This window comes from Alligator sinensis, unplaced genomic scaffold (assembly GCF_000455745.1).
Source record: "Alligator sinensis unplaced genomic scaffold, ASM45574v1 scaffold857_2, whole genome shotgun sequence".
NCBI lineage: Eukaryota > Metazoa > Chordata > Crocodylia > Alligatoridae > Alligator > Alligator sinensis.
In genome coordinates, this window is record NW_005842261.1 from 689,244 (window position 1) to 715,545 (window position 26,302).

General features: G+C 43.0%; 1 protein-coding gene across 13 annotated transcripts in view; it reads left to right on the plus strand.

Annotated features, from left to right (window-relative positions):
* The window catches only part of CHD2 (chromodomain helicase DNA binding protein 2), a 74,028-nt gene that overhangs the window by 4,721 nt on the left and 43,005 nt on the right, over positions 1–26,302 (plus strand). For 6 of the 13 annotated variants that reach the window (XM_025208967.1, XM_025208956.1, XM_006027692.3 and 3 more), the window contains exons 3-8: positions 11,003–11,234; positions 14,768–14,854; positions 22,555–22,616; positions 23,888–24,010; positions 24,524–24,670; positions 25,489–25,625. In XM_025208967.1, the coding sequence (XP_025064752.1) occupies positions 11,003–11,234; positions 14,768–14,854; positions 22,555–22,616; positions 23,888–24,010; positions 24,524–24,670; positions 25,489–25,625 (788 nt within the window). Of the gene's footprint in view, positions 1–11,002; positions 11,235–14,767; positions 14,855–15,939; positions 16,062–22,554; positions 22,617–23,887; positions 24,011–24,523; positions 24,671–25,488; positions 25,626–26,302 lie in introns of those variants that run through there. The other 7 variants (XM_025208962.1, XM_025208958.1, XM_025208957.1 and 4 more) reach the window with 7 other exon arrangements.

Here is a 26,302-nt window from a genome sequence, read left to right on the forward strand (position 1 = left end):
AAGTTGCTGGTGGGGAGTTCAAAGGCCATCTTGTCTGTGCTGCGCGAGCTGATTGGCTGGGAGCTCACTTGGTAACAGGAGGGTCAACACTGGCGCCTCTGTGAAAGCAGAGCCCGGCCTCCAGTGATGTCACCCGGCAGAGCCTCCCCCTCCTGCAGGCACCGCCTTCCCCATGCCCTGCCTTCACTTCCTCTTTGTCACCAGTGCGCTTCTTTAATAGAAACCCTGCCAGTTATTTTCAGAAGCCAAAAACTCACACGGGTATTTTGGGGGGAATTTTTCCATTTTTGGTTTGTTTTGGGTTTTTTTTCTTTTCTTTTTTTTTTTTTTAGAAAGGCTTTTCTCGTTGCAAGTTCAATATATTGTACGACTGGTGATTTCTTATGCATTTTTTTCAGCCTACTTTTTAAAAGTCTCTCCTCCTGGCTTTTCCCCATTCTGTCTACCTTCTTTAATAGGGAATTATTTTTATCCTTTTTTCACTTGTGCTTTGTAGTCCTTTCTGGTTGCAAATTCATGTTGGTGCTCTAGGGACAATTGACTTCCTTGTGACAAGAGTGCTGCTTTTGTGCCAAATTTGGCAGCAGGGCTTTCCTTGGTTCTTTATAACCTCATGAAGAGATGTTTGCATGTGTGTTTTTGTTGTTTTTATTTATTTATTTATTTTTTTTATATCTTTTTTTACCCTTTGATAATTGTAGCCTGAAACTTTTTTCCTTTTTTTAAAAGTGAAGGCATGGCAAAGGAAGTGACATGCAAAGAATTGAATTGAATGATGAAGAAACCTGCCTGGAACATGAAAGAATTTTTGTGGTCTTGCTCCTGCTGCTTTTTCACACTGGCATCTTTTTCGGGAAGTGACTTATCTCATTACAAATGCATGATTCAGAGATTTTAAACTGTTTCCTGTTGTTTGATCATAGCCAGCAGTGAGCAAAGAAAATACAGAATGCTTTTTTCTTGTTGTTGGGTTTTTTTTTTTTGTTTTTTGTTTTTTGTTTTTTTTAATATAACATCTTGCAAACTAACTGGAAAGTTCAGTTTGAACTTTAGTGAACAACCCCCTCCATTTTTAAATGATTTAAATTGGTGCTGTGCAGTTCCTTGGAACACTTACCCTGAGTTTTATGGAAAGTGAGAATAAATAGATCAGCTGCATCTGATTCTGTAGGAACTGCTTTCATTATCACTGTCAGTGATACCTTCACTTCAGAGTTAACCCAGGTGCTTGCCTGTATGCTGCATTACCCTTCTACCCCTCACACAATCTCTGACCCAAATTTAGGAGTGCTTTCAGCCACACTTATTGACATAATTAGGATTTATAAATTAAAATGTGTTGGCCACTCACCTGCTGATTAACAGTGAGTACAAGGAGTAATGCTAATTGTCCTCCACTAGTTTTCTAGTTCTCCTGCTATGCCTAGCAAGATGCACAAGCAATCCCATGGTTCACAATGGCTCCGATTTTGTGCACAAAACACCCTGGAAAATCCTGGCTGTATAGGTAGTGCAGCATTAAGACAGTCATTGGAGTTTGTGTATGGCTTTACACTTGGCTGTTTCCACCTGTGTTAGGCCTGCCCAGGCAGCCATCGCTACAGCCTTGAAGCTGAAGGGAGCTTTGGGTGTTACAGGGTTTTTACAACTGAGAAATAAAATCTCTAATCCTTTGAAGAGGTGGATCAAAGTCACCTTAGAGTTCAGCCTCAGCTCAGCTCCCACTGAAATGGCTTGTAAAGGTGACAGGCTACCTATTGCCTTTAGCCTGCCTCCCCACTGCATTCAGAGCTGATTTTAGTATGCCTAGCTATACCTCACCTAGCTTTTCAGCTAGCTAATTTGGCTAAAAACAAGGGCTGGAATACTTGCACTAAAAAGTGCTCAGGATTATGAGGCCTGTGCTGCTGTGGATCCAGCTAGCTAGCCTTAAAGCTAGCTGGGGTTTGTCTACAGAGGCTGAAATCTCACCTTCCTGTTGCAGTATATACACATTTGTCAGTTCTTGCCAATTCAGGTGTGTTGTGTTTGGATCCTGGTCTAAGTGTGTTTCAAAGACCAACGAATTCTCATCTGATGAAGGTTTCGGGTACTCAGCAGATCAGTTCAGGAGAGCAGTAAAAGCCAAAAGAAAAAAGATTCTGTTCTGAATTACCAGTCCACTGAACAAAACCCTTTTCCTCCATGGTGATGCAAACAAGCTGTCTTCTTAGTATAAAACTATTGGCACTGTGTTCCCTCTCTCAAAGGATGCCTGGCCTGCTGCTTCATGTTGATTACAGTATTCTGGATATTTAGGAAGAAAAAAAAAAAAAAAAAAAAGATTAGCACTAAAACATGCTTGAAAACACTTCCTCTGCATTTTATAACACGCTCGTCATTGCCTCTGAGTCCTGTGAAGGGTTCTTGGTTGTGATAGCAAAAGGGTTTAACTATTTAAAAAAAAAAAAAAAAAAAAAAAAGATTTCCATGGCAGTTTTGCATTCAAGCTTTTCTAAATTTGTCATTCTGTCAACATCTTATTTTCCTGGAGTATGGAGGAGGGGCTTTATATTGAAGGAGCTAGCAAGTGAGTAGGGGAGATTTTTCAAAAACAGTAATTTGAAACGGTATTCTTTTTGTAGCAATGCTGTTTAGGACTTCAGTTTCCAATGCTTCTGACTTCTTTTGCTTCTTGGGGGATAATTGCTGAATAAGGTGCAAAATTGGAGGAGTCAGTGAAATAGTGAGCAGCTTTTTAGATTTTTATTCCCCCCCCCGCCCCTTCATTTTTGTCCTGGAAGCAAAATGAAGTTTTGGTTCAGCTGAGAAATAACTTGCTGTGCTAATAACTTCTCAAGTGAAGCTTTTTATTGGGACAGAAGGTTTTTTTAGGTGTCTTGCTAAGTGCTGTCCTTTACACCCCCCAGAAGCAATTCTGTCTTCCCCACTACAGAGAGGCAGCCTGCTGCCTCTCAGCCAGCTCTTTAAAATACTATGCTGCAAATGCTTGGGCTGCAGTGTGTGTTATTTGGAGGCATAGACCAACATCATTCCTAATCTCTTGTAAAGACAAAGTACCGAGTTTCTAGAACAGCTAATCTTTTTTGTTCTGCCTCTTCATTCTGAATCTGCCACTTCCTTAGAGCTCTATCCTTGTGTGGGGAGCTGTGAATGTCCTGTGATGTCTGGGGGTGGGGATGAGGCTCATAGAGCAGAATCCTAATTCCTTCAGCCAAAACTGCCTGTAAAAAAAAAAAAATCGGTTAAAATACAATCCCACATTAGGCCCAGTTTTCATCAGAAACCATTGGCTGCTGGACTTCTAGTGATTGACTTAAGTTTAATCAAGAATGGGAAGAGGACTCTAATTCCAGATCTTGGTAGCGATATTTGGGTGCCCTGTTTCTCATACAGCCTTATCTTAAGACTTGCAAGCTTGATCCAGACCCCAGGTGCTTAGACAAGGTCCCTTTTTGTTACTAATTAAAATAAGTTAACTGTTTTCATTAGAATAGCTGTGGCTGTGCTGAATCACCTTTTCCTTCAAAGTATTTGGCATCACATTTGCAATGAACATGCAGTCAATCCCATGCAGAATCTCTTTTGAGCTGGCCATTATGTTTCATGCTGACTGTGCTGTGACATGGTTAAGGCAAAAGTCATCTGAAGCTGTAGTTTAAAATGATGAAGTGACGTATGGATTAGTCTCTACTCTGTTGGCTCTTGCCTCAGGGAAGAGTATGCATGTTAGCCAGTGGGTGTACACACTGAGCAAGATGCCTTTTATCCCATTCTGTGCAGTTATTAGAAAGAAGGTTCTCAGCAGTGGGTGCTATGGGAGCAGGACCACTTTTAAGTGAGTGTTGACTATAATGCTTCCACCCCCCATGCTGCAATCTTGCAGACAGCAGGAGGCTCTTCTGCCCCCTTGGGAAGCCTTAAAAACTAGAAGTGCACTCTCATTTAACTAGGGGCGAACTGGGAAGAGGCTGTTTCTGCAGCTTCTCAGTGATTCTCCTTAATCAAACAGACAAGTTGTGACTCCCTTTGTTAACTACATTGAGTCTTTTCTCCTCCCACCAAACATCCTGCATTTGCAGCCATTGACTCGGGGGGGATCAGAGTAATGGAGCCACTATTCTGATTTTGAATGTCCTTTATTATGCAAACGTGTGTGGTATCCATGTATTGAAAAGCAGAGTTAGGAACAGGGCTTTCATAGTATCCCAGCGTGCTTTCCAAAGCAAGGAATTCCTTCAGAGAGGTGCACTGGTGTGAGCGGTGTGTTTAGCGCAGTGCAGGCTCATGCATTGGTTTTATCCCAGGAACTGCATGGGGAGAAGAGGCAGTGTTTGCCAGAATACTGTATGGTCCTATGGCCTGAGGGGCTGGGAAAAGTCTTTTGGAAGCATAACTCCTGTGAGGGGTCCATCCCCTGAAGTTAAACTAGAGCAAACCTATTAGGGGCTTGCACAGATTGGGTATCAGTTGTGAGTGACCATGCAGTTCTCTATTAGGGGTAATTGGAGAGAGCCCTATGGTGCTGGCTGCCGTTCAAACAAAAAAACAGTAATTTATGCAACTTCTTTATAGGTAGAGCGGGTGGTCCTAACCCAGAGGTTTCCAAACTTTTTCTTATTCCTTCCTTCCAGATTTACCAGCTGCCCCTGTACCCCTGCCAGTATGTGTTTTATATTTTAACCACTTAAATGCCAATTATTATAATGAAAATTAGATCTGCCATTACATAATTTCTCCCATGTGTACCCCCCCCATGTGTCTTGTGTACCCCCCAGGGGTATGTTTGCCACAGTTTAGGAAGCCCTGACCTAACCCTTTCTGTTTCAGCCTCCTATAATTGGTTGCTTATGACTTGACCAGTTGTTAGTCATTCAACCTGAAATTTTCATTGCTTGCTCCATGCTGAGCTTTTTTTTTTGGAGTTTCAGCAAAACTGGATTAGTACTTCCTGAAAATGAGGTTGAAGCAAAATAGTTCTTCTGTTTTTCTTGGAAGGGTGCTAAAGCCTCTGCTTTGGCGAAGGGGCTGGCTTCTTGGAAGAAGAATTCCTGTGGCCATAAAAAGGGTGCTGTCTGCTATGTCCATGAAAACCAGTTCAGAATTTGGCCTAATTATAGCCTCTGAAAATTGCATTGCTTTTTGCAAATCCCTTTAAGATTCCATCTGTGCCAAAGTGTGCTGTTAGTCCCCTACTCCTCAGTTGTAGTTGCAGTAAGCATGCTCACAGATGCAAGCAGAGCTGCAGACGGGATGAAGGTACTACAGTGTTTTATTTTTTCTAGCCCCTAAGAAGAGCTCTCTGCATTGGCTGGTTAATTTTGTCCACTTCTCAACCCTTAACACTGAGCAGATCTTCCGCTCCTGGTTTAGAAGATGGTAAACTATACGTGCCCGTCTTACTGATATGGTACCTCAGGGGTTGCATAAAGTCATGAGCAGGGATTAAAACTGTATCACTATCTCTAATTAGGTAGCTACTGGTCTCATCCATTTACTCACCCAGTTTTTCAGGTTCAGTGTGCCAAGTGTATGTGCTCAGCATTGCTGTTTGTAACTACCAAATTGTACTCCTTCCAGAGCTCAAAATAGAATCAGGAATTCTGATTCCCCGCATTCCTTGACTGTGACATAGCTGGGTAAGGCCCTAGCACAATGCATTACATCTCCTACTTTCTGGCTGCTTGCAAACCTTTAAAAAAATGCTTTACTGGAAGCAGCAGGACGTTACTTCATCCTGGCTTCAGAGCATCTGTAAAAATTGGGTGCTTCAGCCGGGCTTTTTGGCGGTTTTAGCTAAAGCTGATTTAATCAGACGATCAGAAGTGAGCTGCAAGCAGGGCCCCTCCACTAATTGGGTCAGGGGGATGCTCAGGGGAACCTCTAAGATTAAAGGAGCTGCAGTACATCCCACTTCTGCCATTAATTCAGTAGGGCACTGTATAAGGTTGCCTGGTGCAGCCTGAATTTGGTCAACCCTTATGGCTAAAATAGGTTCCTCCTCTGCACATCTGTTTGCAGATGGGCAAGCAAATGTCCCGTGGACAGCAGAAAGCCAGAAGTGTAAATGGCAGAGATATGCAGAGGAGAATCATTATTGAAATTTAAAAGTACTAGGAGGCATGGCTGAACAGTGACAGCCATGGTGGCCCACTTTGGATCCAGCTCAGAGCTGCTGCATTTGTATTGAAAGCACCATGTTCACTTTCTTCACATCGCCTAAAGGAGCATTCCTCCTTTTTTTCCCCTCTCTTTTCCTTACATTGTTCTGTAGTACCCATATTAGAAATGCATAGGCAGGGTGTGGATTGAATCAAATCAAACCAGGCCAGTGACCCACCACTGTTTTTCAGGTTGCCCTCTAGCCCTCTAGAATTGCAAAGAAAATCTGCAACGTGTGAACTCCCCCAATTCAGTTCTGGGATCCAGGCCTGAAACACACTGCCTCTCACTTCAGATGAGTGCTAATGCAGATGCCCAATGATGGCCAAAGCATGTGATTGCTAAGAAGATTGCTGATTTGTGAGGAGTGTGCTCTTGTGCAGTCACAAATGGAAGGTATTCGAGGGAACCCCAAAAACTCTCCTGTGGATCCAAAAAGCCAGAGAGGAAAGATTAAACCGAGGGGCTATCCCTTCCTCACTGAGGAGGAGACAGGACAGTTCCATGGAGATGTAGTGCAGCATCAAAGCCAGCAGAGACCTTGTCTGCTCCAGTCGGCAGGTCTTCAGCTAAGCTTCTGTCCTGGCTTTAATGGCTGCTTGCAGGCTCGGGCACAGGGATTGGTTACAGTTGGACCACATTGTGAAGCTTTTCTTTGCAAATGTGAAATCTTGAGCTTATTTTCACCAAACACATGGATTGTGATATTACATGATTTTAGAAACCCAGGCTGCAGGATATTGAACCCTGGTGCATGGGCCCTGGCCTGGAGGAGCCTAGCAGAGCACTCATCTGCTCAGTATACTTCAAATGGTGTTTCCAGTGGGAGGTGGTTGGTTTGTGGTCAGATCTTGGGATAAGAGTACTATTCTGCCCTCCACATAAAATGCCAAATTTGAGTGTCAGGCAGAATCCTACCACTACTGGCACAAGAACCCTTGCAGTTTATTAATATTTGAAATAGTCTTCCTGTAGCTTTTTGCTTTACAGACTGCATTTCCTCAAAACACGCCCCTAACTTTTCTCTCCAGTTAAGTGTCTATCTTACACTTAAGATAGTATGTTGTGGGGCATTAAAAGCCTATGCAAAATCCAGTTGCATCGCCCAAGGGTGAAATGCTGCAGCGCTGACTTAAGATGTAGGCCCTGATACTTTTTTGTTTGTTTGTTTTTTTGGGGTGGGTTTTTTTGGCAAACTTAAGAATCATGGTTGTGGAAAGCTGACACAACTGGAATCTAGCTCTGCTGTTAGGCTTCTTGGGAGGATGATTTCTTCCTCCTCTTTAGTAAGGGATGAATTTAATGAGATCAGAAACATTATTCTCATAAAGTCACAGCCTGAACTACCACCGTTGCTGAGTCTTGGTGAAGCTAAATTTGTACACAGGCACCCCACTGTAAAATTGGTTGCCATAAAAGGTCCAACTGAACTCCCACCTAAGTTAAAAGCAGGTTGGCCTTTGGTGGGTGTTGGACTGGGAACTGATTTTCAGATATATTAGCTAATAGCCTAATTGAAAGAAGCCATGCTGTGATGTCCCTTATTTAGTATCCCAAAAGATCATCTCCCAAAAATAGACACTAGAAGAAGGAAGTTTAATCTCCAATTATGTACTACAGCTCCCAGGACTAACAGGACACGCAATTTGACTAATCCTTCACACTTTATTAAGGGAATTGGAACTTCCTGGTTGTCTCTGAGATGGTTAGAAAGGATCCACTTTCTGCAATTAACTTTTTTTTTTTTAATAGCTTTCTATGTATTAAAATACAAGCATTAAAATACAAAGAAAAGGAAATGTTAGTAAGTAAGTATGGAGATGGCATTCCTACCCCAGAAGATTTGAGAAATATAACAGACAGCGGGCAGTGAGAAAGAGAAGACTTAAAATCAGTTCTGTTTTGTTTTGTTTTTAAATAAATACCTGTTGTGTAATACCAGTATGAGCTGGTTAGTTTTTTGGCCTTAATCAGAAAGAGTTTGATTTTTCATACCTTCCAAAATATTTCTGTTGGAATCCAAAAGATCTCAGTCTGGGAATATTAGGACTTGGCCTCATGGGAGTTGTGGTTTGGGTAGCTCAGGTCACCATTATTCCTGAAAGCCTGAGCTCGGTGGGCAAACTGCATGGATCCTGATGTAGGCAGTTCACGGGAATGCCTGGCCATGTAGTCCAGCCACATCGAGCCATTAGAGAACGGGATGGTGCATCTGAAATACAACTCCCCGGGAGCACTATGGCAGTACGCTGGGGACGTTTCCCATAAAATATACCTGCTTGTGTGTGAGACAGCTTACAATGAGCTCTGATCAAACGGAATTGTTGAGCTAAGTGGTCCAGAGTCAGGATTTGGAAGAGGAGAGGAAAAATGTTTTGGACAAAATCGGTGAGGACCTTTCCATGTGTAAGAGAAGGGGCAAGGGGAGTTAGAGAAGTGCAGCAAGGTGGGGAAATGAGGCTGGCATGGAGGGAAATGCAGAAGAACCTGGTCTGTTATATAGTGAAGGACAGACCTGTGAAGAGCCTGGATGATAAGGACAAGGCGCTTGCAATGATGGAAAATGAGAGGCGGTATTCAAAGTTTTGGGGGAGCATACCAGGGGTGGTATTCAATTTACCATGGTGGTATTCAAAGGTTTGGGGGAGCATAACTTTATTTCAACTGACGCTCATAGCTTTCTCACTCAGCAGCAGTTTTGTTTTGCATGCTCTGGGTCTATGGCAAAGGCAGTATGGCTGATGGAGAGGCCTGGAAAACTATGATTTGATTTGATTTTCCAGTTCCTAAGAGAGAGAAGGGAAAAAAAGAATATCGAATACCCCTTCCCCTTTTAAAACCTGACTGAAGCAGTGAAAAGAGAGCAGGCATCAGTGATCATTCACCTTGACGTAGAAGACTGCGTTTCCATTGCTGTATGTAGAGTTGAAATTTTCACTGACGGCTACTTTTTTTTCCCTCCCTTCACATTTCAAGTTCCTCCATTTTAGGACTATACAGCAAACCAGAAGCCACAAGAGCAGTGAAATCATAAGATGGTGGGAGAAAAAAGTGCTCTGAAATGGCGTCTGGAAGCCTGGCTGAGTGCCCGGCACTGGAGGAATTTCTGGATCAATTTTTCATGCAGTGCTTCACTGCTGCCCTCTGCCAGATCTCTGAGAAAAAGCAGTTGCATGCTTTAGGGATGATGATTTACTCAGGGAGCGACGGAGATGTCTTCATTAAGAGCTGAGGATATAGTCTTAGTAGGCCCTGGAGAAAGGATTTTTTATTTTTACATGAGCTCATAAGAACCCAACCCCCCCTCCCATTCTTACCTCTGTGGTTAACTCCCTTCTATTAACACATGAAAGTGTTACAGGTTTTAATTTACTGTATCTCTTCAATGCATACTGTATATTGAATGATGTGTATATGTTATCTGTTGATCCCGCTTTTACTCTTTTTGGGTTTTTTTTTAATGTATTGAATTTTCTTGAACCAACCAAACCTGTAATAAAAAACCTAATGCTTTTTATAATTTTGTAGAAGGGGAAACATTAGAAAGGTCCCTTATGAATCTACATGCTCTGCTTTTCTGTACTTTCCTGCAATTTATTTATTTATTTTTGAAAAACAAAATAAAAATAAAAATATTGATTATGAGAGCACATAGTTGCAGAACAGAACCTCATTTCACTAGACTTTGAATAAATGAAGGACAAAAAAGAGTTTTTGGTCTCATTTTCTTTCATATTATTTCTCTTTCTGGTTTGGTGTTGGTGCAGATAGTCTTACTAGGGTTGGTAACTCCCCCTTCAGTCCTTGTTTTGTGTCACCTGGTGTAACCAGTTTTCCTTCCTCTCTAGTTGGGTGGTAGGTCTCCCATTTGATTTTTTTGGAGGTGAGAGAGCCTGGAGAAATGGAAAGAAAAGCAGCATGGTGCATCTCTTTGAAAGAGACGGGCCGTGCGGTGCAAACCTTTGGTTGCCAAGAATTGTTGGGTTTTTAAAATAGCGTGGCCTCACCATTTTAATTTGGAGAACCCCCACAATGCAGTGATATAGGTGTGCATAAAACTCTTGGTATATCTGTGCTTAAAGGACCATTCCTTTTTGTACATCAAAAACCTGGAAGCCTCTGAGTATAGAAGCAGGTGAATTACTTCAGTGTGTTTGTTGTTACAGCAATTTACTTTTTTAAACCAAATATCCTTATTTAGACTGAAAAAGAAGAGATACTTATGTGCCCTACAAAATAAATAAAATCCCAGGAGGGTTAACCATTTCAGATACTCATGTAGAAACCCCTTTCCATTGTTGTTTTTTTTTTTTAACTTGTCTGGAAAATTTACCATTAACGCAGCTAGTGCTGGCCCCTTTCTGACAACATACTAGCCTACTGGTCTTATGTCACGTGAACCTTACTCGCTGCCACATGGGAGATGAATGGCGTTCCAGGCCAAATCTATGGGTCACCATCCTCTCTAATTCAGCAGTGTAACCTGTGGCACGTCCCTATCACGTGCGATGCTCCCTCGTGCTCTGAACCGATCAAGTCTTCTCAAGAGTGTGCTTCCTTGCTGCTTTAGCTGAGCAGAGGGAGGGACAGGAGCGTGCAAGGAAGCCCGTCCCTTCCCTCTTGTACCAAACACGCTTCCTCCACTGGGCAAGAATGGTATCTGCACAGGCGTGACAGTGCATTGTGTCGTTGTTAGTCTCCGGTGTGAGTTGACACCTCCAGGGAGGCCTCTGAAAACAGACGGATTGCGCGATGGATGCGATTCAGGTTTATTCAGCCATTGTTGAAACTAAAGAACTTAAGAGAAATACATTTTCATTTCTTCTGTCTTTACCATTAGTCACTCGGCATCTGAAGAGGCCTCTGGCTCCGACTCTGCAAGCCAGTCTGAAAGTGAGCAGGGCAGTGAGCAGGGCAGTGAGCATGGCAGTGATTCGAACAGCAGTTCGGAGTCCTCCGAGAGCCAGTCCGAGTCCGAAAGCGAGTCGACGGGCTCAAAATCCCAGCAGACCCCGCCTGAAGCCAAGGAAAAGCCAGCCTCCAAGAAGGAAAGGATAGCAGATGTGAAAAAGGTATCATCCCCATCACGTTAAGGAGCTACGTATTGCCACGCGCTGTCAACCCCTCTGCTCTGAATGCAAGACACAAAGCGGCGTGCTAGCAAAACCGTGGTTGACTCCGTGTCTGCCAGCTTTCTAAACCCAAAATACCAGCCCTTTTTGCAGTTAGCTTCCTTGAGTACCTTGTCAGTCAGGCAGCCTGTGCCAGCCTGACAGCTTGAGATGTATGCTCTGGGAGAGGAATAATGTCAGGATTGACTGACATGAGAGAGAGGCAGACATGAGAAAGGCTTTGCCAAGCCCCTGCTCACCTTCAGGATGGTAAAAGTAGTAATGTTTCATAGTGGAAAATGCCCAAAGATGAAAACCTGGAGCTAGTAGTCAAGGGCGCTGCATACTATCAGAGAGATTTAGCTCCATCAGTTGTGTGCCTCAAAAAAGAAGTGGATTTTTTTTTACTGCCTGATTCCTGTTGAGAAATGGTTCTCAACCTTTTTTATTTTTTCCCCTACGATGGCCCTCCCTTCAAAATGTCTCTCCTATCTCACTGTGATCACTCTTCCATTTAACAGCATGGGAAAGGCAGGGAATTGCACTTGCTGATGTTTCTGCTCCCTGGCATTACATTTTCCAGGTCAAGAGCTTTCCCCTTGTACAGAAACAACTAAGACTACCGGATTTATCTAGGTTACTATTTTTAAAGCAGTTCGCTTTTTTTTTTTTTTTTTTTTTGCAGCCTGAATAGTAAAAGCATGGTGGGGAGTGGGCTGAGAAAGATGAGGCTGGGTTTCTGTTTAGCAGTGGGAACCCAGGAAAGATAGCAAACTAACAAAAACGCTCAGGTCAGATTAGGCAGTCTTTGTTTTCCTGGTGTGTGATTGTCATCATTTCCATTAGTGTTTGCAATTCTAGATTGCAAAGTCAAAACACAAGGGGTGTGGCCAGACGATCAAAAAATGCTGTTCAGTGCTGACTGCCTTGTGTGTCTGCTCTTCCCCCATGGTAAGTGGAAGCAAAAATCACTGTAAGCTCAGCCCTCTTTCACTGAGAGGTAACTACCACAGTGTAGCTTTCACTTGTGGCAGGGTGAAAGCATGCACACCAGCCGTTCACTGCATGGGAGCTGAAGTGTGATAATTCCCCACTCCCTCTTATCTCCCTGAAATGTTTGTTTGGCCATGACCAATATATCCGTGCAAGTCTCTTTTTTGGAAAAAGCTACTTTGTTTGCCAGGCTTCAGGGAAGAACAATGTTTAAAGCCTAAACTCTTCAGATGTCTGCAGGGAGAGAAAGAGCATTCTGGTGGTTCACTACAGAAATTCAAACCCTTGTAAACCATTACGGTGCCAGCTTAAATCTTAGTGTTCAGGGGGGCAAGGAAGGGTGCATGTGTAAGGTGGTAACAGTAACACAAAACTACACTTTCTGTTTTATTGTTGTTTAGTGGGGACCAAAGGAAGTTGTCCCTTCTTCCACTATGAGCTCTTGGCAGCATAAGGTTGGGAGGTAAACACTGAAACACATCCATGGCCAGGATTTTATATAGCATGAACCAGGCAAGGTTGGAAAGTGAGCCCGCTGCCCCTGAAAGCCCAGATGCAAATACGCTTAGGCCAGGCAGTTAAGTGTGGGTGTGCAGAGTCTATTAGTGCCTTGTTTCATGTAGGTGGGGGAGGTTTGCTTTCTGCTTAGTTGTTTGTAGCTGTTACAAGCAGGCAAATCCCTTAAAAGCCCTGCAGTATAATGAATTACCACATCATGCATGTATATGACAGTGAGGTCCAAGCCCCCACGATCGGACTTGCATCAAAAAGAAAAGGGGGTCACAGAACTTGCTCTTTCACTATTTAAAAGGTGGAAAGGTAATCCCTTTGAATGGACCTCTATGATTAACAAAAGACATCTTTAGCCAGCCTTTTATTCCTAAGTATATTCAGTGGAATCTAATCTCTTCTTGGGTCACATCATATCCCCATGTAAATGTACCAGCCAATGCTGGTAGGGTGCAGCACATGCCTGAATCCTAGCTACCACTTTTGCAGCAGTGTAAAAGTGCTGATCCACATCAGCAGGAGTGGATACAGTTCCTGGTTTTACTGCTTCCAGTGTTTTTAAGCTTCCTTTTCCTGCATATTGCTATAGAGATGAGTATCACTGAAAAGTGATAAAAAATCAAATGGGAGAAGTAAGAGGTAACCAATACAGACTCATGCAGGAACATCTAAGTAGCTTGTTTCACTGATATTGGTGTCCCACATCCCCAACACAGCCGTGCAAACATCTCCTTCCAGGCTAGTAGTTCTTGTCTTTTTTCTCCCCCTGTCTGTATAAAATACAAGTCATATTTCCATAAACAGTTTCCAAAACACTTTTTTTACTTGTTTGCCACAAACTTCGTTTTTAGGACACAACTTTTACCAATAATCAGTGTCAGCACATTCATACTTGTGCTGCTTAACCACATTCACGACCATGCATTTAGCAGCTACTAAGCAGCCACACCGTCTTACTTCATCGGGAGACAGCAGGACTTAGAAGTACATGCACTATGCAGCATCCACAGTAAGCGGGGCAATGATTTATGCAGTGTCCTCTCACAGGATGCTAGGAGGAAGGACTGGCCCATGTTGTTATGCAGGCATTTTTAAGAGACCCCCATCTACATAGCAAAATCTGCAAACTAACCTTATGACAAGGGCAAAACCCTGTTAGCAATCATGATGGACCATGTTTAAAACGAATCATGCCATTTACTGTTTACAAACCCAATTACCAGTTTCAGATTGGTCTCTGGGGCAAGCCAGTACTCTTGCAGTGATGAGCTCTTGAAGTAACGAAGTTCACCTGCTCTGATTAAGGCAAACAGAAATCCAGCTGCTTTCTATTATCCTACATCAGCAGGAGTGGATACACTTCCTGGCTTTACTGCTCCCAGGACCCCATAAGATCCAGTTAGTATCCAGATCAGAATACAAACCTCACAGCTATCTTGGGTAGCTTTTTTTTGTTTTGGTTGCTGGTGACTCACATGTTTCTGGGAATGGGGTGGGAGGATGTAGCTAGCCTGGGAAATTTTCCTTAAGGTAGAAATAAGGGTGGGAGGAGGGGATAAGGTTAGAGAGATTTCTTCTGTTTTGCTTTTTGCAAAATGGAAGGATTTTCCTCCTCTGTTCCTGCAGGATTACCTGGAGTGCCTGGTCCTTCTAAAACCTGTTCTCCTGCAGAAGGCTTTTTGAAGTAACTTGGAGGAAAGACATCTCAGTTCAGATGGCTCAGCAGAACCTCCCATTAAAACATAGTTACAAAACAGTGATTGGCAAAGAGCTAAAAAATCCCCAGGATAACCCAAACAACCCTTCCTTCCCCCGCATTGATGCTTTCAGTTTTGTTTTACAAGTTTCCAGAACTTATCTAACTGACCCTTGCCCCTGATGGCCCCTCCTGGTTTCATATCAGTTGATCAGAAATTCATTATCAAACCTCTCAAAAATAATAGCTATAATTGGGGTGAAGCAGGCCTTCTGATGGTCTGTTTATTTTGCAGATGTGGGAAGAATATCCTGATGTTTATGGGGTTAGGAGGTCAAACCGAAGCAGACAAGAGCCGTCGCGATTTAATATAAAAGATGAGGTAAGGAAAAAACAAAAAAGATGAGATGAGGGAATATTGAACATATAAAAACAAAAAAGAAAGAAAAGGACAAAGGCAGTTCAAATTGGTGTCACCTTTTAACAAGCACTGAGATCTATACAGATCCATGGATGTTGGGTTCTGCAAAATAAGGCCCCAGTCCTGCAGTTGGATCCATGTGGAAAGAGGCCTGTGGAGTCAGTGTCCCTGTGGGCATTAAGGTCTGCATGTGCTGATCTGATTGCTAGAGATGGGTCTTAAAGCAAACCATGCTCTGCTGTAGAAATATGCATCAGAGAAAGGGAGTCTTTTTGTTAAAGGAAACTTCCCAGAAACACCTTACAACAATAAAACAGTCTTTGCTCTATGTCCCAGAGTGTATCACAGGGGAAAAATGCATTTGTGTGTATACTCAGCTTTATGAACCATCACTTTTACATCTCTCTCTTTTTTTTTTCGATTTTTGGTTGAATTTTTGGAGTATTTGCATTTCAGTTTAACGTGAGGGACAGTGGTGCATGAGTTCAGTATAACCTGGCAGTCAAAACTCTAAATGATTCTGTCCTGCAGAACATGAAGAAATGTAGAAATTAGCCGTTGCCGTGTTCGTGCATGTTAAATGGTGTTTACCATGCAGGACTTTTCACGTGCACTTCTCCCAGGGGGTTCGGCATCCTTTTTGCTGTTTTATAGAGGGGGGAAGTGAAACAGAGAGAGATTCAAACCAAGATTTTTCAAAGTTGGAGGCCTATGGTTAGGTCCCTAGAACTATGATCAGATACCTAAAAATAAACAGCCAGGTTTTCAGAGGAGCGGGATCCCTGTTGAGTCCTATGATAATCAGGCTATTACGGGCAGATGTCTCTGTGTAGTTGAATGGCTAATAATTATGCACATAGGTTTGCAAATTTGTGCCTAACCGATGATGTCAGTGTCACAGATGAACGCGTGGAATCCAGGTTTCCTGTCTCCAAGAGCCAAACTCCAGAAAATCCCGGACTCGCGCTGAATGTCCCAAATAGCAGCAGCAGGGGAAAAAAGGCATCTGGCATCTCATTGACTTAGCTTTTGTTTTCCTTTTCAAGTTCCGCAAAGCCCAGACTCGCTGGCGGCCTCTCTGTGCGATGCCCCAGCATGCACTATGCTGGCGATGTCACACCCACCACCGATCTCCGCTGCAGAGCCGTGTGCCCTGTAGGGGGCTCAGGTAAGTCCCGTCTTTTTTTGTTTTACAATATTACGTGGTTTTGCAAATGTTTGTTTTCTTTTTCGATATCTTCATTTCCTACCAAATAAGGCACCGTTTAAAAAAAAAAAAAAAAAGCCAAGATGTAAAAACTTTGCTATACCACACAATATTGTAAAAAACAAAAAAAAAATCCTTCAATTCCCCTCACCAAAAAAAAAAAGAGAAAATTTGCAACCAAATTCTTCCCCTCCACCCAAAGCAGGACTGATTGATTCCTGTAGGGCGGCTCCCATCTGCAGCAGAGTCCGATGGAGGGTGTGACTGGTCAGTAGCACAGCGCTGGGGCTTCACAGTGAACAGAAGACGGAAAGTCTTGAATTTGGAAATGTTAACTGTGGAGAATAGTTGCCCTTGGGCTCTATCCTGTGTAGTGCTGAGCACTCTCCGTTCCCAGTAGAGTCGGTAAGAGTTGAAAGCACCTAGCACCTAATGAGAGTGCTTTTTAGCTTGCAGGATCAGACCTCATTTGATGTCTGGGGCTTCCAGCACAGTGCAGAGGAGCTTTTTATCTGCATTGTTTCCTAAAGTGTTTGTGCAGTTAATGAAACGATTCGATCAGGCAGCATCTCAGGTTGAAATCCTATCAATACAGAGCAGAATATCTCCAGTAGCAGCTCTTTCAACTTTCCTGTGTGCTGCCCTAAAGGGTCTCCTAAACTATGACCTGAAGGGATTGATTGAAACGTTAGATAGCCTCTAGGGACCATTCAATCGCTGGTCTCTGCTGAGCCTGCTGGTTTGGCCAGGGTTATTTTTGTGCTGTGAACGCTTGCCTTCTGGGAACTGAACTGACACCATTGAACATATATCACGCAAGTCACCCAGCAGACATCAGAGATGCTAATGACTTGCCATCTGTACCGGTTTGGGCCAGAAAGTTAGGAAGTGAAAGAGAAGTTTTGCATGTTTCTTAAACGTTTTTGACTCTAAAGCAACGTCCAGGAATGAAGAGGCTTTGTGAGAGCTTGAAGTAAGAACAGTCCCCACCCATGCCTTCTCATGTTGAGCAAAAGGGCAGCATTTCACACCAGAGGGAAGTGAGATGTTCACAACAGTTGCTTTTGCTATTCTGAGGCATTCAGTAAATTAGCTTGCACTTGTGAGTATAACTTAAGAAAGTTCTTTCCTGTTTGGAATGAGTAAGAGCCTGCAAAGCTGGAGGCTTGTGTTATAGCAGGAGTCCGCTGCTCACAATTTCTTGATTTATTATTATTTTTAAAAAATCACAGTTTTGAATGTATTTTTATCCTCCGCCTTATTATAATGTGTAACGTGCAAGCTCCTCTACTGCTGCCTAGTGGAATACTTTGTAAGGCAGGGAAAACCTAACCTTTCAGTCAGGATTCTCCAGCATTTGGAGTACAACATAGAGGGGAAGGAGGTGAGGGAGAGGAATAGAGAGCTTGAATGATGATGAGCTGAGCTGGACTTTTATTACTGTTCCTTATTTGTTAAATTCTGGCATTGGACCTGGACCTGTGCAAGACATAAAATGGACAAGGCCTTATTCATTGTAATGAACTTAGGGGCACATCTGGAATGGGAGCTCAATCTTTCAGGGGCTTATGTAGCTGCCTAACTCCTTTGTAGTCTAAAACAGGACCTGGAGTTGCTACCAAATGAAACATAGTGGGCACATCTACACGTTGCCCTACGGCGATGTAGCGATGCGCTGCATCGCTGTACGGTGCGCTACGGTGACATAGTGATCGCATGTGCTTACGCATGATCGCCAGCTATGTTGCCATAGTGGCACGCTCCTCGGGTGTAGTGTGCTGCTACAGCGACGTAGCGGGGAAGTCTACCCATGTGCCATACGTATGGCGCAGTAACCTCCCATTCTGTGCTGTGCTTTACTACTTCCAAAAGGTGATGTGTAGACATAGCCAGTGACTCTTAAAACCTTTTATTCTGCAGTGTGATCTAAGCATACTCCTGTAGGCCTGTGAACACACTGCTTGGTACTCACTGGTTTTTATTCTGGACTACTAAAGAGGAAGGACTCTGTAGATCACAGACAGTCCAGCAAAACCGTAGAGCTTCTGATCTGTAGTCCTCAGGAATAGGACATTCAAAATGCAGCATGGCTGTAGTTTTTATAGTGTTGCTTACATGAACAGATGTTTCAAAATACAGTAGAGCTAAACAATGCAGGGAGACAGGAACGTAAAAAAGCTAGTTAGGGAGTAAGTCATTTAGCAGTATTTGCAAAGGATGTAAGAAATGGGATGGAAAGTCAGCGAAGCAGGAGACGGAAGTCTGTTTCCCCCAGTAGAAAGTCACGGCTGCTAAGTAACCAGGAGGAAAACTAAGAAGGCCAGTGCAAGTTAAATTGAAGTGAAACAGAGACAAGTGAGACATTTCACACTGCATCTCTAGGGGAGGAAAAGCTAATTGGGTTGAAGCCATCGTTCTACCACCCCCGGTCTAGGCTGTTCCAAGAGCTAAGTTAATAGACAGCCCATGCCTATCAGTTTTGGGAGCAATGCAGCTCCCTCTGTCCCTGCCTCTACTTGTAGGCCTTAAAGGGCATCTTTGGAAGGGAGAGCATTGAAAAGTTAGTTTATCTCTGCTTGATGAATTGCTCCACTAGGCATCCGTAGGCTGTCTCTCTCCCTTTAGTTCATGCAGGCGGAAAAAGTCTTCCCTGGTGCATTTAGAGGCCCTTTTGGTCACTTTGCCTTTTTTACTTGGCCAGCAGAGGTCAGAGTAGAGATGAAAAATCTCATCCAAATTTTGTTAGTTGGAGCAAATCTGTGGTGGGCTTTTGAACGGGATGCTGAAAATGACAGGGAGGGCGAGTTAGAACAAAGATGGGCACGTGCTCACTTTTTTGTGCGTCTGGAGCAAGTAGGTAGCAACTTCCTGCATGGGGCCTGGAAGAGTGGGGTCAGATGCTGTCGTACAGAGAGCGAGGTTAGTCCCGGGAAGAGGAGGTGATGCAGCAGAAGATTTTTGCAGAGGCGGAGTTGGGCCAAAGGGTGCTTATGAGCAATACTGCAGACGTGACAGTAGGCCTGTCTGCGGAGCCAAGAGGCTGCGGGGATGAACTCAGAGTTAAACAACTAGCAGACAGGTGACTCATATGGGAGGTTGGCTGGGCTTCAGGGAATAGAGCTGAACTCCAGACTCATGTTACCCAAGACAAATGGCTGTATCTCAACAATTTAGCCGAAGGTGGCTGAGATGAAGCCACAGGGTCTTTGGGTCAGATCAGAAATATACAGAAAGCTAGGGAATCATCCAAGACTTAAGTATCACCTGGGCACTTTTAATGGTAACAGAAAGGCAATTGAACTGGAGGAAATAGAGAACGCAGAAAATTGAGCCTTGTTAGAATAGAGAAAGAGGAGCCACGGTTAGAGCGCAACAAAAACAGTTGCTCTCTCCACACTTTATCTTATATGACCCAAATCTCTGTCTACAGAGTGAAAATATAAATTTTGTTATTTGTATTTTATCAAAAGAGAAAGCAAAGAAGTAGGTGTGCAGCAAAGGAAAGTGAGAAAACTTGCTCAAAAACAAAAAAAATCCCTAAACTGGGGATGGATGAAAGGGTTGAGAAATGTTTGGAAACAAGGAGAAAAGATAACTAACAAAAGGGACCCATGGCTCTAACCAAGCATATTGTATTATACTTGTTCACATACTAGAACTCATAGAGAAGAGGGATCTGTGGGCTCATTTATTCAGTGAATGATGAGAGGCCTGAAATTAGAAGATGTAGTTAGTGTGATGCAACTCAGCATTATCAGCCAGTCCTTGTCTTGTTAGATAGCGAGGGGGAAGGGAGGGGACCAATTTTATGTTTATTGCAGATAACACCACATGCTGGTTCAGAAATACAGATCTTTTGCAAAATACAATTTATAACGGGTTATATTGGCCTTGGCAAAATGGATACAAAACACAGCAAGGGGTATTTGTCTTTCTGCCAACCTAGTCTGTGGCCAGTATGGTGTTCAGTGCTTCAGATCAGCTTAACATAACCCTCCACTTAAGCAAGGAAGAAAGGAAATAAATGACAAGGAAGACAGAGAAAGGACATAAAAGTTGTAAGAAAAAACAGGTAAAAGGGGTATGTTCCCAGTGTCCGTGGGATTGTCTCCTTAGTGAACCTTCTGGCCTGTGCCATTTAAAAAAGTTTTTCCATTAATGTCACTGAGTTGTGAGCTTTGTTTGGCTGTTCTCAGTGTCTTAGGATAGGGATGGATCATGCATTGAGCACCTTCAGTTTCCATGGAGTTGGGATGTTCAAGTTTCTCTGAACCCCTTGAGCATCTTACAGCTTCCAATCTGTGTGGTATTTGCATTACCTGAAACACACCGCAAGTTTTGGTGCAAGAAGTAGCTTGTCAGATTGAGTATGCAGGAAATATGAACGCTATCTCACGTCTTTCCCAACATCAAACGGCAGAGGCCAACATTGTTTTAGATCAGGGGTGGCCAACCTACAGTATGAATGCCACAAATGGTGTGGGAAGCCTCTGTGTGTTGCGCACAGCAGATAGTGTGGGGAACAGAAAACAGAGCAGCAGATCCAGAAGCGGATCGGAGTGGCACTTGGCGAAGACATGGGGATTAATTTGTGGCATGTCTGCTGAAAAGGTTGGACCTCCACTGCTTTAGAGAACAGTTTTCTTAGGTGTTCCTTCCCAGGAGTGTTTAAAAATTACTGCATTTGACACCTTAATCCTTCATTGCTCATGGTACAGCTGTTGTACGATGGGTTGGATGTGCAGACAGTGCAAATCCAAGTATCAGCATAGAGTGAAAGGACATATTCTTAGTGAATGGCCATGTGAAAGCCATTGCCATTTGCAGTATGTCTTAGTGCTGTAGCAAAGCGTGGTTTTGGAAGGAGAAATGCAAATGAACAAGTTGCACAGAGCAAATCGAACATGGCTGTTTCTGTCATTTTGACACGATCTGGGACACATTGGACTGTGTTTTTTCTATGCATTGTGTTTGTATGAGGGTGTCAAAACCAAAAGGAAAGGTGATTTGTCTCATATCAGAATCCTATTTTGGATAGCCTCTTTATAGGACTGCTCAGTTTAAAAAAAAAATGGGGTTAGGTATATGGCTCAATTGTGTTTTTAATTGTCTCAGCACCTCAAAGTTAATGAACCTAATGTTAAAAAAATATGGCAGTTGTTAGGGAATCCATTTCTTGGCTAAGAACTAATTGCAAGGAGTGATTTAATTTCATGAGGATTAAGAGAAGGGAAAGCAGCAGAGTATCCTTTTTGTTTACTCATCTTATTAATTATTTTTACTGCGGGAAAAGAAAACAGTAAGGCACAAATGTGATTCTAGCAACATTTCCTTTGCTTTATTAAGACCTCCAGGTCTTCTCTGGGAACTGGATGATGAAGAATTGGGGTTTTTTTTAATTTAATTTTAACTCTATAATTTTTACATTCCTTACATTCCTAAAATGCTTCCATCCGTCATTCTGAGCTTAATTTATATTTAAAGAAAAAAGTCTGAGTTTTTATTGATGAACATAACTAGTTTTGATTTTTGTTATCCTTAGGTGTTCAAAGATCACGAGTCAGGACCCTCAAACCCATTAAATTGGCTTCAAAATCATGTGATTTTAAAAATAAGTGTTGTCTTTGACCTCTAGTTTTTGCGTCTCTTAGGGCACGCGTGGGTCACAGGTTTTTCTCCATGACCATGATGGGCAGGAACATTTCTAATTAAGTGGCTTGATTTCAGGATCTGGGTCCAGCTATCTCAAGACTCAGTACAATCACAGGGGCTGGCATGCATTTTTCATCACTGCCTCATCAGGCAGTAGCCTGAGAAAATAGCTGAGCCTTAGTCATACACTATCCCCTGAAAAGTACCGAGTTTTGGCTTTGATCAAAGAGCGCAAGATCATCCTCACATTCAAGGAATGACCCTTAATGTTAAAATGTAGAAGTCATTAATAGATGCATCCTAGCCTATCATCTTGTCTCCATGGTGCATCTGCTGCCTCTGACCTGGAGGCAGTAAATCAGATTTCTCTTGAGTTGCACCTTTAAGGAAATGGTATATAATGTGCATCTTGCTGCTGCCATCAGGTGTTTTTTGTGCTTAGAGACTGATGCTGAGAGGTAGGTGGGATGTGTAGTCTGTTGCTTTTCTGGGCTCAATGAGTCCAAGATCCATGTTCTACAAAGGTTTTTTGTCCTTTCTTCTGAGTTGCCTTTATAATCCCTTGCATTTAGAAAACAGTCACATTTTTAGTCTTCAGGCCACTGAGTGGTGCTGGTAGCTGCCACCTTTTAGTAACATGGTCACACACTTGCATCCCATTTTAATTTTAGTATCACAAGAAAGAGTTCATGGGCTGCTTTTGAGCTGCTTTCTAGCTTAGGCAGCCTGTGTGTTTCAGTTGCTTCCGAAAGGAAACAGTGCGGAATAAAGTCTACAGTCTGATCTCTTTTTTTAATTAAAGGCAAGTAGCGAATCTGAAAATGAGAGCCCCAAAAGAAGAGGCCAGAAGCAAATGAAAAAAACGTAAGTTTTGGTGGAGCGGGTTTGGAGTTGGTTTGGTTTTATTTGACATCTTCGTAGAAAATGGGCAGTCAGTTAGAGATCAAAACCTTATGAAATAATTCTGCTTATTAGTAATGCTTTGGATGATTAACCCTGAAACAGTTACTGAAATCTATATATTAACCCTGAAACAGTTACTGAATCTTATATACAAGAGGCAGGGATTTTCGTAGGGGATATCTTTTCTTGGATGAACTGCATGGTTAGGATAGAGTTAGACAAGCATGATAAGCAAGACTTAGACCATGGAAAATATTCTGTTCCTTTTAGCAATTTATGCCCTTTGTTTACTTTTTTTTTTGCACATAATTGATGGGGAAATTGCATTGGTGAGCTTAGTTTTCCCCATCTGGTCTTTCACCTCTTTTGTGTCTGGTGCTGTTGATTTTCAGGTTTTCAACACAATAAAGAAAGCTGAATTTCGCAGTCCTAAGAAAATGTTCTAGTTCACGGCAAAAAATCATGAATTTGTCTCTAGATGCATGAGATTTTTATGATTTTCTCTCTCTCAAAAAAAAAAAGACCCTTCACAAAATTTTAATCCCAATAGACTCACCTATATTCCTCTGGATTTGTGTAACCTAGCTGTATTCTTGCAGTATGTGTTCATAGGCCTGTAGTCAACAAAAGAGGGACTTCCATACTAGTGAACACTTTGAAACACTGACATGCCACAAAATTTAGTTCCTTTTCTTTAATGTTTTTTTTTTAATTACCTGCTTGCAGTTCAAATGAGATTGTATATAAGATAAGACGCAATAAGGTTAGGAGAGATCTTACATAATACAGACCACACTCACTAAGCTGAAGCCAATACTTTTTAGAAATATGAAAGCAATGCTTTCAGAAACTTCCCCTGCAGGTTTCCCAGATCAGCTCAGAATGCCTGAGCGGAAATGAAAAATAAAAGGAATGAAAATCATTACATATCAAATCATTAGAAATGCAGCTCTGTTAAGCATGTCACAGCTATGTATTTTTGGCATTGTTCTCACCTCAGAAACTATGTAATTATAGTGTCTAGGTGCATGGTGGAAGTAGGGAATCATAGTGTGAGATCCAGGTTTTTTCCCTCAAGTGATGAATCTAGCAATGCTGGGGCTGAACTTTCTCTCTTGTCTAGCTCCAGTCCATGGGCATAAACCCATGATCCAGCTGACTTGAATTTCCGTGTAGTCAGCCAATGTTGTTGAAGTGCAAGCGTCCCTTCTGATTTATGTTTTTTACCATAGAAATAAATGGAAAGGGGAGGTTTCTGGGGAAGAGGAAGATGAAGATGGAGGGGGGCAAGGCACCAGTGCAGAAAGTGAACCGGAGCCGAAGAAAGTTAAAGCTAGGAGACCTGCCCCAAGAAGGTGAGAAGGGATAGGGTTCACTCGTTTTCCCTTTGATATGGGATGTCTCTAACTTCACTGCTCCTGAGATACCTGGTGAATGACCTTCTGTAGGGAACTGCTTCTGGGAGCCTGTATGTGCAATGGAGCCAATTAACATACACCTGAGGCTGTGGAGCAACCTCCCATGGGAAGAGGTTGGAAACCTCATCCCTTGAGTAATTTAGAAGTGACTGAAAAGTATGCTGGAGGGACCGGTCCTGCATTGGGGAGGAGGGGGAAATCTCTGCAGGCCCATGCAGAGGCTTAATATTGTTCTCAGTTGTGGTGCTGGGGACCTGATTCTGCTTCTGTTACACCAGTTTAACACAGCTGTATATAATCCATTGATCTCCATGGAGTTGGGGGGGAAACTGAGACTATTGGAATATCAAGTTCGAGATGTGCACAACCTGAGGGCTGGGCAACGCTGTTGAAATATGCTCCCTGCCTAAAACATACTGTATTACATCTTCCTATTCATAATCATTTTAGAGCAGTGGCCAAAACCAGTGTTAAAAAGCCCCACAAACCCCAGCGTGGGAAGAGGAGAAAGAAACAAGACTCATCGGAAGATGACGATGACGATGATGATGATGAGACTCCGAAAAGGCAAACTCGCCGCAGAGCAGCCAATAATGTCTGGGACAGCTGAGCTGCTGAGGCACGTTGTGAGCAAAACAGGGACTTGGGATTTGGGCCACCAGCTGGTTGACAGGATGATTCGCAGCAAGGTCCCCATCTAACTGGTGTGGGTGACTCACTGTGTTGCATGTGCACCCATTGATTCTCACACAACCCTTCCCACAGAATCAGGGCCTCTGATTTTTAGCCTCTCTGTAGCTCTTGATGGCCATTATATGGCTTACTGATTTATCTCAGTGGGGTGTTGGGAGGCTTTATTAATGTTTCTGGTCTGCTCTGAGGTCAGAGGAAGGATGCTATGATGATGCAAACTTTTGGATGGAAACATATCAGACCTGCAGGATATCAACCTGCAGAATATTTGCCCATGGCGAGAAGCTCGCAAAGGTTGAAACAGGGTCCCCAGCATCTTGCGTGCCCCTTTCCAGGCACTTGGCACCTGTGAGGCTCATGGTTTTGAGCAGAAATTAACCTTTCATTAATGAAGGATAGGAAGAAACTTACCCTGTAGGCAGCTTTTTGCATAACTGTCTGTTGCAGGTTTTATTGTACCCCTTCTGGCCTCTGTGAGAGGCAAGGATACAGGACTAGGTGGACTGCTGCTCTGATGCAATATATCTATCTCTGTCTTTTAAGAGGCAGAGTAAAATTTTAGCTAGGCTGAATGGCTACTCTGAGAAACTTAGGCATTGCACTCAACATCAAATCCTAGCATAAATGCTGGAGGGGTCTGTTCAGTCCCTTCCCCTGTCACATGCATTTTGCTGTAGGTTAAGAAAGTTAAGGACATTTTCTCATCTGAGCTTGGTCTTGTACAGTTACAAAGAAGATGATGATTTTGAGACTGATTCGGATGACCTGATTGAGATGACCGGGGAAGGAGCGGACGAACAGCAGGACAACAGCGAGACCATTGAGAAAGTCTTGGATGTCAGGATTGGAAAGAAAGGAGGTATGTTACTTCAGGATGCCATCTTGGGTTATGAGTCTGGTCACATTTGCTCTCTGAGTCTTGTGGGCAGGTGTAATGCTGCTGCATGTTTAGTCTTTTGGAGGGCAGAGGATGTTTAAATTCCAGAACCTCTTTCCTCTCTCATTTCCATTTTCATTTTATGTTGAAGGTTTTTGTTTGTAGCAGTACATTTCATACAGTCTGTTCCTTACAACACCTAAATGTTCCCTGTGTTGCCTGACAGTTTCCTGTGCATGTGTTAGAAACCTGCAGAAAAATAAGGGAGGCAGGAATGAAGCAGGTGCTTCCTTCTGCTGCCTGTTTTCAAAAGAAATCCGCTCAGCTGGTATAAGTTGCTTTAAGTCCATTGCTGGAACAGGAATACTTTACACCAGCTGGAGCCCTGCCTCCAAAGATTTTACATGATTGAACAGCACTAGAACTTTTTAGGAGAGCTTTAAAAGGTGTAAGAACAAAACACTGGTGGCAGAAGGGTTTGAGAGGGATTCTGGTATAAGGAGAGACTTGTATGTGATTATGGTAGGTTCAGAGATGCCATGGGACAGTGGTTTCCGAACTGTTCCACAGAACCCCTGGCGTTCGTGACAGGTCATCAGGGTTTCCACAGAGCGCTAGTAGTAGATTGGGCTAGGAGGCAGTACTCCATCGTTGTCAGG